This window comes from Dendropsophus ebraccatus, chromosome 5, assembly GCF_027789765.1.
Source record: "Dendropsophus ebraccatus isolate aDenEbr1 chromosome 5, aDenEbr1.pat, whole genome shotgun sequence".
NCBI classification, from domain to species: domain Eukaryota; kingdom Metazoa; phylum Chordata; class Amphibia; order Anura; family Hylidae; genus Dendropsophus; species Dendropsophus ebraccatus.
The window spans coordinates 120578099-120590992 of NC_091458.1; the positions used below are offsets into that span (position 1 = coordinate 120578099).

Here is a 12894-nt window from a genome sequence, read left to right on the forward strand (position 1 = left end):
CGCTCACTTACAGAGCCTAATACATGGCAAAGAAATTGCTATGAGAGCTGCAGGAACTGATTGCTGCAATAGGCCCTAATTACATGGGAAGATCTGCGGACAACAGCCGATGATTTATTGACGTGTTAGGATGATCCAGTCACCCAACTAACACAGCTCAGGGCGGGAAGGGGGAGGGGGACTCATTCTTACTGAAGAGAGTGACCTCTAGTGGTATGGAGACTTGCTTTTCATGCAATCCTGTATCCTTCATGGTCTGGGCCTAAAGCATCTCTCTAGCTGGGAGAACTAAAAATGACACCTCTAAAATGTCACTCATCCTTTAATCCATAGCTAATAATAATTATTGATCTCAAGAATCTTATCTAGGCCCCTTTTGTATTATTTTAATAAGGTCACCATGATCATATTCTCTGGCAGAGAGTTTTATAGTCTCACTGCTTTTACAGTAAAGAATTCCCTTCCATGTTGGTGTAGAAATCTTCTTTCCTGTAGATGTAGAGGGTGCCCTCTTATTATAGATGCAGTCCTGGGTATAAAAAGTTTATGGAAGATATAGGTCACCCATAAGCTCTAAGATGAAATCATCCGACAGTTTTCCTCTAAAGTAAAAGAAACTCTATTGGATGGTGTTCTTTTATGAGTATGTCTCCCTATCCGTAGGTGTCATTTATTTATGATTTTATGTATTAACTTAGCAAACTTTATTTGACATTTTTATCACATTGTTCGGCTGTAGAGACAGATTTATAAGTCATATATTTGCCCGAAAGACACAGAGGGACAATAAAACAACAGGTTAAAAAACTAATATGCAACAATATTGATTAACATGGATCAATATTACCAATAAAATGTAACATGAGAATAACATAGTAAATGCAGTAATTAAAATGACATACCACAGTCGTCAAACTTGGGATAAGCTTGACTGAATTCTTTACTTCTTCCTCAGTGACCTCCACAATTGTACAATGCTCTTCCTCTAGTGGTAGTGGGTCCTCCCCATTTTTAGTTACCCAAGGATGAACCTGGAACATGACAATGATGAAGACATTTCAGCTCCAATTAAATAAATTCTAATAAATTCTAATACATTTGGGGTCTGTAATATAATTACCACTTGCACAAATGGCTATGTTTTTCTCCAAAAATAATCAATTCCAGGTTTTTTATGAATAGTTCTGCTATTTAGGGTGCATTCACACGTACAGAAACTGCAGCAGATTTGATGGCCCAGATTTGAGTTGCTTTGAATCTGCGCTATCAAATCTGCTGCAGATCCTGTACGTGTGAACGCACCTTTAAGGGTCCTATTACACCAAACAATTATTGGACGCACTTGACCGATTACTGACCATTCCGGACAATAATAATCGTTTAGTTAATAGCTTGTGTGAAAAGGCAACGATCTGCTGACATGTACAATGCCGGCTGATTGTTGACTTTAAGCATATTTTATTAAAATGATAATGATAGCGACGGTCTGCTGCTTGATGCTCCATGTAATAGAAGCTGCGTCAGCAGACCGTCGCTCTTGTCAACAGGCCCCCTGGCACGTCTAATGGTGCGTTTACACAGACAGATTTATCCAAGAGATCTTTGAAGCCAAAGCCAGGAACAGACTATAAGCAGGTAACAGGTCATAAAGGAGAAACTGAGATATCTCCTCTTTTCAAATCCATTCCTGGCTTTGGCTTAAAAAATCTGTCAGATCTGTGTAAACGCACCATTAAGATCATCCGGGCAGCCCCTCCCGCAGCTCTCTGTGCCCCTCCTCCTGCTCTCTGTGCGTGTAATAGCGGGAAACAAGGAGGAGGCAAGTGATGACCTGACAGGTCGGCACTTGCTTCCTCCTCAATATTGGGTTTTGTAATATGCTCCTAACCCCTTTTATGCTACAGCTAGTCAATGATTGAGCTAATTTCTTAAAATCTGATTTCTCACGTTATGCAGTTATAGCGCCCTGAGGCTTTACTGTATGCTAGCAATTCCAAGAAAGTTTTTTTGTAACATATACTTTATGTTAAAGGCAAAATTTGGTCACTATCTTGTATATTTTTTGTGTGAAAAGCATGAAAATATACTGAAAAATTGGAAAAATCGTAATTTTTATTTTTACATATTAAGCTTACGCTTTTCAGCATGCGGAGAAAAATAACATATTAAATGTATTCTATAGGTTACTACGATACCAAATTTGTATATTTTTTTTTCTTTCTAACTATTACAAAAAATGTTGCTACATTGCAAGATCCATAGTGTTCTTATCTTTAGCATGGTGGAGCTGTTTTTTTTTATTTTTTTGCAAGAAGTATAGTTTTAATTGATACCAAGTTTTGCATATTTATGCTTTTTTGATCTCTTCTATGAATTTTTTACTGAAGCAGATTGACAAAAAACTGTGTAGAGACATAACCATGGCAGGCCCAGGGATCTTTAGAAGACCCCTCGGATTGCCATGAAGAGGATTAGAAGTTGGGACCTCACTTCAGGACGTCTGTTTGGCAAGTATATCCTCCTTACACTATCTGAACCCCTTACATGCAGCTCATGCAGTGACAGCTGATCTCCGGTGATGCTGGCGCAGGAGCGCAGCAATCAATTAGGCTATGTTCCCACAATGTAAAAAAAAGGCAAACAACCACCCTTATTGCAAACAATCGACCGTTATTAATGACCATGATCATTAATAACGGCCATTGTTTTGTAACAACGCCCGTTACTTGCCCTTATTTTTACATTGTGGGAACATAGCCTTATTCTGATCACACTGTAAAAGGCTGAGGGGATCAGACTAAGGCCCAGTTGTGACCGCAGTAAAAAGCCGGATTAGCAGTCACTAAGGGGTTAATTATGATTCATGAGCCGCAAAGCGGATGCATAATATAGTGTAATATGAAAAGAATCTCAATATACATCTGGCTAGGACAATAAATGGTACTTCACTGAAAGGTACTCCTTTGATGTGGCTGTTGCTATGATAGTTACAAAAAAAAAAAAATAACATTGAAGAATTATTAAGTGTCTTAAAAAGTAGGACAACCATTAATTCTATGATTTCTTTTAAACATTTGAAATCAGCGTCTGTGAAAATATTTCAAACTAATACGCAAATAATGCAGTAATAATGTTCAAATTCATATTTTTCAGCCTGTAGGAAAATTTCCCTGTAGCAAACTTAGGTCATTTACCTTAACACCCCCACCCCACCCTCAGTGACCAAGGAAAAATACTTAAATTTTATTCTCTGGGTCAGTAAAATTACAGTGATACCAAACCTGAACTTATCACTTGACACCATTAAAATGCTTTTTTTTTTTTTTTACAGAGGGGGTGGGGCTTGTTTTTTGAGGAAAAACTGATAGTTTTTATTGTTATCATTTTCGGGTACATATAACTTTTTGATTGCTCTCTTTTCAGTTTTGAGGGAGATGGATTAACAATGCATATTTGTTATGGATTAACAATTGCATATTTAAAAAAAAATTTGTTAAAGTAAGGGGGGTAATAAACTTTTTTTTTTCTATTTTTCTAACTAGTTGCATAAGGGGACTTTCACATGCAATGTTCAAATCGCATATATTATACCTTTCAGCATTATGCTAAGAGGGAATGAATACAGTGGTGCCTCTAGCACATACTGGCACCTATAGGCCTTCAGTAAACCCTAGGTTGCCATAGAAACCCACTGGCACCCAGCAATCATGGTTTGGGGAGATAAGAGAGCAGCACAGATCCCTTGCATGCAGTGGTCATGATTGACCAAATCGTGCATTGGTTAAATTGCCAAGCTGTGAGGTTCCTCTGGTCATTGCAGTTAGTGCAGGACCCCAGCTGTCATACTGACAGTCAAAACTCCTTTGAACCCAGCACAGGAGACCCTAGCCCAAAGCCCCTTAGTGACCGCTGTAAAAACATAAATGGGAGGTCCAAATGCAGGGTCAAATATTACATAAAGTGACCCTAAATGCTATTATACCTTGATTTCTGGAACTGTTATTCTATCTTCTGGCTTCTTATTCAGCATTCTTACAATTAAGTCTTTTAGTCCATCACTAATGACTGGCCTGAAACGGGAAAGTGACAAAAATGATCTCCTACACAATTTAATAAGATTAGCACACAATCCATTGGAGCGTATAGCACTGATAAAATGTTGCAGATAAAGCAGTTATGTTGTCTAGTGCTATGTGACTGATTTATAATGGAGTCACTTCATTGTAAATTATAAATGAATATTATAACAGATCAATTACTCTTCAAAAACTCCATTAGAGGAGCCTACTACAGATGCTTTTATGGCCGTGTTCACACATAGGGGGAGATTTATCAAACTGGTGTAAAGTAGAATTGGTTCAGTTGCCCCTAGCAACCAATCAGATTCCACCTTTCATTTTTTAAAGACTCTGTGACGACTGAAAAGTGGAATCTGATTGGTTGCTAGGGGGCAACTAAGACAATTCTACTTTACACCAGTTTGATAAATCTCCCCCATAGTATTTTGGAGTGGATTTTGGTCAGTATTTTTATCTAAAACAGTAGTGGTTTCAAGAAACATGTATTTCATTATAGTGTTTCTGTGTGTCAGTCTGTTCCACTTTTTGTAGACTATTGTCATGGTGGTAATGGTTGCAACAAGTTAACAGGTTCCACTCAAAGTGGACCTAATTGCAATTGGCTAAGTATATTGGATATTATTTTAGACTCACAATTATGACCAATGTATAATAACATCATTGCCGAATAGAACTCATATTACATACTGTTCGGGGAACTCCACTGGCTTATGTTTTATTATGTTGTGTAGAACCAAGATGTATTCATCCATGAAAGGACACTAAAAAAAAAACATAAAAATGATTAAGATGTGGATAAATAGAATGTAACTGCTTGTAAGAGTCTGTGCTACACACTGCCAATATACACTGCTTAGGTCTGCCATTGTTCTTACCTTTCCAAATACAAAACAATAAAGTGTGACTCCCATTGCCCAGACATCTAAGGCCTAGTAAGTGGGAAAGACAAAAAAAAACCTTTTTAATACATAAAACATACAGGACATGGTTATTAAAATATTTCTTTAAGAATGCAAATGGAAGCAATGAATCACCCGCACTTCTCTAGTTACCTTAAAGTAGTATCGCTCAACATACAGTACTAGCACTTACTGACAGCAGCACCCTGTGTATTTCATTGAGCTAAAATCACTCTCCCCTCCTCCAGGCTGTGCTGCCCTGCTCTGTGGTGAGTCTGTCCATAAGATGGCCGTCATGGAGGAGCATGTGACCATGCCCCACCCCCAATGTCCACCATAGACATATACAGGCTCAATGGTGGACACTGGGGGGAGGGGGCATAGTCACATGCTCTCCATGTCTGATTTTAGCTCTATGAGGTACACAGGGAACTGCTGTCAGTATAAACAGTGAGTTTAGTAACTGATATTGTCCACTAAACTATTTTACTATAAAGTGGCCAACCCCTTTAATGTGGACCACAGGACATAGCAAAATGAGTGTGCCTTTTAAAGATATGCCCAGGAAAATATTAAAGCACACTTACCTCCCTGGCTCCTATGCCATCCCTGCTATCTTACCGCTCTGTCCCACTGTGTGGGTGCAGCGGACCCAAAACCTGGATACGGGAGACACTTTTCAAACAACCCATCTCCAGGCCTAGCTCTAAAAATGAGCTGTGCGGGCTGTGGCTGCTGGAGAGGATGATGGCAGGGGGGTGCTCAGTGTCCCTCCAGTGCCCTGTCTCCCTCAGTGTCCCCCTGGCATCATCCTGTCCAGCAGCCACAGCCCGCACAGCTCTGGGAGTCGGGTCGTGACATCACCATTTTATCCAGGAAGTGAAGCCTTGATGCAGTAGTAAGTGCAGGGAAAAAAACACTTAATAAGCATTTCCCGTAATAAGTCTATATTGGTGATTTGTCTAACTTTTGGGGGGGCAATACAATACTTTAATAAAATTTTTTGCCGCACTTCTCCTTTAATGTCCTGTCCTTAGGTTGTATTCCTAAAGAGGTTGTATTCCTAAAGAGGTTTCCTAACAGGGAGTACTCCAGAGAGAAGCCTGGTAACTAGCAGCTACTAGCAGAGAAAGATGCGTCTGGTAACACATATAAAACAATGTCTGTATTCCTTAATATGGCCTTTATGGACACCAGGCTTATTGTGACAAAACAACCTCTTAATAATATTTGATAAAATGTCTTATTGTATTGTATTGTAGACACAGAGTGAAGCAGTGATACATCTACAGTACTCCCTCTTATCTATTCCACTCTTCTTCCTCTCTAACACTACTGAACTTCCCTGTAAAGATTTGTAGAATCAGGACTGTATTGAGCATAAGAAGAAATCCCCACAAATCATGACAAGCTTATACTATGTAAAAACACAATCTTTTTTCTCTCTTATGTTCTGAAAGCAACTCTTTCTAGAAAATAAGATTTTTTGTAATATTGCCCCCCTTTAATTTGAGGCTTAAAAAGTTCAGATTTTAACTTCCTCCTAACTGATCTATAAATGACATCAGACTTTACCTTTCCACTGAACCCCTGGCCAGAATCCGCGAGTGTCTCAGGTGCCATGAAGGCGGGAGTCCCAGCAGTACTTGATAAGAGAGCATCATTGCCTTCAAACTGATTGCTTACTCCAAAGTCAGCTATTTTAATATGGCCATCATCTCCGAGAAGTAAATTTGATGGTTTAATATCTCGGTGAATAATCTTCTGGTAATGCACTAAAAAAAACAAAAACAGAAAAAAAGTCTTATTCAAACATACAGTTATATAGGGTACTAAGCATTATGCCACTATAATATTAACTGGGTGGTGCCAACTATCTCCTATGATGCTTCACAAAACCCAACCAGATAATTTTGCTGTGAGGCTCACCTAATACTATATAAGCAGGTATAAGTATTCTGTATCACAAAACCAAGGCAATATACCACTGAAATCTCACCTCTAATCTCCGCATCTAACCAGATGGGAAACCTATTCCAGCCCTGTAATCTGTAACTGTGTAAATATAAAAGACACTGCTAGTACCAATCTTAATGCTGATCATTTTAACATTCCCATCAACGGAGAACTGAGCATTTAATGCAATATACTCACTGTTCTTAGTATTTAGCTTGTTTTCAATATCAGGCTATGTGCACACTTAGTATGAGACCGACGGTTCCGTGACCCGGACGGGTTATGGAACGGCCGGTCTCAGAAAATATCATCCCGGCCGGTACTGCAGTAACGGCCGGGTGATCTTAAGTGCCGCTGAGTTCTGATCAGAACTCCCCACTGCACACTATGGAGCGTGCAGCCAGAGCCGCATACATCATAAAGTGTGCACTGACAGGGTTTTTTGTGGCCGCTATTCAATGAATAGCGGCTGCAGAAAACGGACATGTCAGTTCTCTATGGCGTCCAGGATTCCCTCAGCCTGCAGCACAACGTAAGTTCCGTGCCAGTATGAAACTTACGTTGTGTGAACATGGCCTTAAGCAGTATAATGCCTTGCAAAGAAGTGCTTTGGTGTAAGCTCCTATTATACTCATAAAAGTAAACAACGGGTCTGTCATTTCCATGCACACGTCTATTTGCTCTGACGAAGAAGCCAGTATTGTTAAACAGCTGTCACCCATTCCCTGCCTCAGACATCACTGAACTAGGATAATATTAGACCCTAAACTGCAGTATGGGTGAAATACGAAAGCGACTGCAGAAATGATGCACACCCAGAATAATTAGCTGAAATTAGCTTTTAAAGGATCACATCTGTCAAAAAGTAAAACTTGCCAGCAGCGCTACAGTAATGACTGAGGAAAAACAAAACTGGTTGCTTGACATTCCTCCAGGAATAGCAAAACTCAACTGCACACATCACTTCATCAGTCTCAATTTACAAGAGCCAAAAAATCTAAGTGTTCCTCATTGTAATAGTGAACAATTCTAGCCTCACTCGCTGTCCCTATATAGCAGCCAAACAACACATTAGATCTCCATCCTTACCTATAAACTAGTAGGGGAAAAAAAAGCACACACACACACACATATATATATATATATATATATATATATATATATATATATATATATATATATGTAAATCCCATACTAATTTATCACGTAAATATACGTGGAGAACACAGCTTGAGAAAGTAGTACCCTTCCACTATTCACATCATTTATATTGGACATTATACATTTACAAGTTAACACTGCTAACAATATAAAATTTTGTAACGCCGCAGCAGTACTCGTAGCAAGTAAAAATATAACATATCATTATGGACGTAGGTTCTGCACAAAGCATGCACAGAAAGAGGAATTCTTTACAATTAATATTCTCAAAATTGGCTTGTATGATCTATTGAGGCTCATAGACTGGCAGAAAGAAAATACTTGGGAAATAGCAGACCAATGGCAAATCTCAATGGGGGACATTTATGAAGTCCGGCGTTTTCTACGCCGGGCTTACAAATGTCACAGGAGCTCAGAGGATTTATGTAGAGGTGCATTGCCTCTACATAAATCCTGATCGAACTGAGCCAGTCTGTGCGTAAATTTTGAAACCTACGCCATCTCAGAGCTGGCGTAGGTTTCAGTATCATGTTTTCACTGAAAAAATGATAAATGCGGTGCACAAAGAGGCCGCGCCCCCTCTGCGAGCTGCCACACCCCCTGTAAAGGCCCCTTCCCGGCCCACTGGCGAAGGTGGCGCAGATACGAAAAAAATATTCGCAAAAATATTTTGACGATTTGCCCCATCTGCGCCTAAAAAAGGCATTTACACGTAGGTTTGCTTTACTTATACCTTGATCCTTCAGCTTGTTATTGGGCACTATGAAGCTGATTTTTTAGAGTGAGAGACAGTTTAGCTAAGATACTTGATAACAAGGAAGCATTTTTTGTCTGATAAAAACATACAAAATTTCTTGTACTACTACTAATGACTCACATTGCATTTTTTTGTAGTTTTTGTAGTTGTAGTTTGTAGCACTTCCTGCTTTCTGACTTTTTTTTTTCCTAAAAGACTCAGAAAACAAAAAGTCCAGTGTTTCCCAGGCCATCTGAGCGCTCACAGACAAGGCAGCCATGTGATTAATGGACACAGTGAGCCGTGACTCTGTACTGGCTGGAATCCTGTGTTCAGTCTGCTTTTTTTTAAACCAGCACAAGTCTACTAATTTGCCTTCAGGAGACTGGACCTGGATTTCTGGTAAGTATAACTTTGCTTTACAGCATGATAACAATAATAAAAAAAAGATTGTATATTGCAAACTTGCTTTATTTCACATCTACTGTTGATTTACATTTTAAAAGTTATAATGATAGGTACACTTTAAACAGTAGCCTAGCCAGGTGCCATCGACCATACACAGGATCACACACAGAAGCCATAGGTCAATATAGCTGCATGTAAGAGTGCCAATAATAATGCTTTTCATTAGGCTGCATTTACACGTTCTGTACGGAACACGGATGTGGAATGCATGTAACGGACTCCCCCTCTGCCCGGGCAGCATCCGTAATTAGATGCTGGGAGTGGGGGAACTGTACAGATATGCGCTGCGCTGTTATGAAGCAGCTGCGCGGCGTTGTCATTACAGCGCGGCACATAGGCATACAGTTCCCCTGCTCCCAGCATCTAATTACAGATGCTGCCCGGGCGGAGGGGGAGCTTGTTACATGCAAGCACTTTATAAGCATTTCCCATAATAAGTGTATATTAGTGATTTGTATAACTTTTGGGGCGATACAAAACTTTAATAAATATTTTTGCCGGACTTCTTCTTTAAAGGGAACCTCCGCTAGGTGGGCACAGAGCAGAGAGGTATTTAAACACTATTCTTTTATAATGACCCTTGCACTTGGCCGAGAGGCAGAAGGATGTACAATTACTTGCTATTTCTTCTCAGCTGAAATAATGTCACTTTTTTGCAACACAAATATGTGCAGTATTTCAGAAATGGCCAGATGACTATGGCAGGTGCATACCTTTAAGGCATAATAACAGAACATAAAACTAAATTAGGCTGTCAGTCAAGCTGAGTGAAGGCCTGGAATGAATCATCTTGGGTGGTGTAATAGTTTAATCACATAGGACTGTACATTAACACCTAATGATTGCAGCCATTACAGCTGTTAATCAATTTCTATGGCAACAGATCATTCCATGATGTAAAAAAGGAAAATTTCCACAGTATAAGGATAAGATTTAGTAAAATCTCATCAATTTGCCTGATACTGGTACTGCCTGGTACTGTAAATTCATCCAGAATAACTGCCCAGCCAAATGAGGAGCACTTGGGTATCAGTCGACGGCTCCACATACACTTAATTTAGCTAAGGAGACGGCTCCATTATGCTTTAAATGGGTTTCCCAGAATTCCACACTATAGGTAGCCCATCCCTTGGATATGATATAGCAGTGCTTCTCAATTCCAGTCCTCATGGCCCATGAGGTTATGTTGTGAGGATTTCCGTAGTATTTTACAGGTGATATAACTATAGTCAGTGCATCAGGTACTATGACAGGGGATATAACTATAGTCAGTGCATCAGGTACTATGACAGGGGATCTAACTATAGTCAGTGTATCAGGTACTATGACAGGGGATATAACTATACTCAATGCATCAGGTACTATCACATGTGTTCTCTGTATAGAATATGCTCAAACATGACCATGTTGGTTGGGCCATGAGGACTGAAATTGAGAAACACTGGGATATGGTATCGGATTGGAGGCATCCAACTCTGCATCCAGCTAATTCTTTGGGCCACGGTTTGGACCACCACATATTTGACACTGGGGGGAACTTATCAAAGTTTGCTTGCCACTTTTCTGACTTAAAAAAACATAATTAAAAAAAAACAACAACACTTTTTAGTGTTTTGGGTAAAAAGTTGCAAGCACTGTGCATTTTTGACATTGATAAACATCCCATTGGCTGTAGCGTTAATATCTTCAGTCATTCTACGATGGCTCAAATCTATACATACAATGCATTCAGAAAGTCCTCTGACTTCACTTTGAAATAAAAAAAAAATATCATATTCTCCCCAACATTCTGCACTTACTACTCCTTAATGGCAAAGTGAAAGCAGAATGTTAGAAATCTTTGCATATTTATTGAGAAAAAAATGAAAGTATTGCATTGACATAACTATGGTATGGTATGGTATGAGAAAACTGTATTTAAAGAGACCCAATGACTAGGAATTGCCTTCTAAAGTACTAGCAGTGGCCGATAGATGGGGTAAACCGATGCATTACCCTGTGTTCTATGTGGTCCAGGCTAGTCGTGGCTCTCTGCAGAGCGATTGACAGGAAAAGTGGCTTCTATGTTGGCCTGTGTTGTCCTGGCAGTTCTCTTAGAATCGCTGTCTTGATGGAAGGTGGACCTTCTATGCTAATTAAAGTCTTTTAACCAAATGACTTTTAATGCATAGTTCTCATGCAGTTAAAAAATAAAAAATAAAAATCTGTCAATCTATACAACCCTGCTTTCAAAATCTTACATAATTCAGTGACCTTAAAGGGGTACTCCAGCTAAAAGCTTTTTCTCAGTAATTGAAAAACATTACAAAGCTTTATAACTTTGTAATATGCTTCAATCACCTATCTGCCCCCCTTCCCTATCTTTTCCCCCCTCAATCTCCCACCAGGAAGTGAAGTAAACTCCTTCTTACCTAATGACAGTTGACCCCAGGCTGCTCTGTGGCAGCCATTTTGTGACAATGACATCATCAAGAGTGAGGCGGGTCTAAGCCCTGTTCGGCCAGCCTCACTTTGTCAGATGACTCAGGTTGCTCAGCTCTGATTGGCTAAACAAGATGTAAGCCATCTAACTGTTCTACAGATTCAGTTAGACATCACAGGAGACAAAGTGCATCATGGGAAAGCCCAAACCAGGAAGAAAAAATGAAGCCACCAACTAGAGCTTCAGGGACCTGCAAACAGCGGGAAATTACAATAGAGACAGACTCAGGAGGGATGGTAAATGTAAAAAACATGTTTAGGATTGATTGTTGTTTTTTTTATCAGCGCCGGAGTAGGCGCTGGTCTTTATCTTTCTCATTACAGTATTTATCCATCTCATTATTACAGTCTATTTCAGGTCATGGCTGTCACCCCCCCCCCTTTTTCTATTTATATCTGTGTCTGAGAGAAGGGATCTGAACCCTACTTTTGTTCTAATTTTCTCTTACTCATATAAAAAATTGTTTGCTTTGGAATTCCTTGAAACAAATACGAAGGTAATGGTTGTTGCTATTAATAAAATATGTGGGTTGGAATCTCCCACTTTCCAAACATTGGAGAAATTCTAGATACTGAATGTATTTTACCTGTACATTAGATCTTCTATAAAGATCGATGCCTAGGATGGAATAGGCACACCAGGCAGTTATGATGTTAAAGGGGTTGTCCGGGATAAAACTTTATTTTACTATGCTGCTGCGGGGGAGATGTCAGGGACATACTACCTGTCCCGCTCTGCTGCTATTGCTGGGTCCCGGGCCAACCGCTCTCTGCTATTTTAAGACATCCATTGAAGTACCAGATGCTCTCAAATTGCTATTGAAGTAAATGGAGACTTCAGTTAAATCCTTGGTGCTGTGTTTGAACTTCGCCCTTGCAGCCTGTGCTATATAGTATTTACCGGACTGCCAAACTAAAAGTTTCTAAAATGTAAAACGTTTTTATTCTGCCCTCTAGGTATAAAATATGTTGACACTTCCTGTTCTGTAGGGAAAACAGGGTGACATCAGGGCATTAATATTATATGACACAGCTTCCCTCCTCACCCTTCCAGCCCAATTACTTCTGCATTGGTCACAGAGCATGCCTACAAAACTCTCCCATAGAGGTCAAT

The 12894-nt window shown here is 39.6% G+C and overlaps 1 protein-coding gene across 4 annotated transcripts in view; it reads right to left on the reverse strand.

Annotated features, from left to right (window-relative positions):
* Positions 1–12894, reverse strand: part of CAMKK1 (calcium/calmodulin dependent protein kinase kinase 1) — a 158298-nt gene that overhangs the window by 16370 nt on the left and 129034 nt on the right. For all 4 annotated transcript variants that reach the window (XM_069971140.1, XM_069971137.1, XM_069971138.1 and 1 more), the window contains exons 10-14: positions 6554–6753; positions 4955–5008; positions 4767–4840; positions 3983–4070; positions 903–1031 (exon numbers count right to left, since the gene is read on the reverse strand). In XM_069971140.1, the coding sequence (XP_069827241.1) occupies positions 903–1031; positions 3983–4070; positions 4767–4840; positions 4955–5008; positions 6554–6753 (545 nt within the window). The remainder of the gene's footprint in view (positions 1–902; positions 1032–3982; positions 4071–4766; positions 4841–4954; positions 5009–6553; positions 6754–12894) is intronic.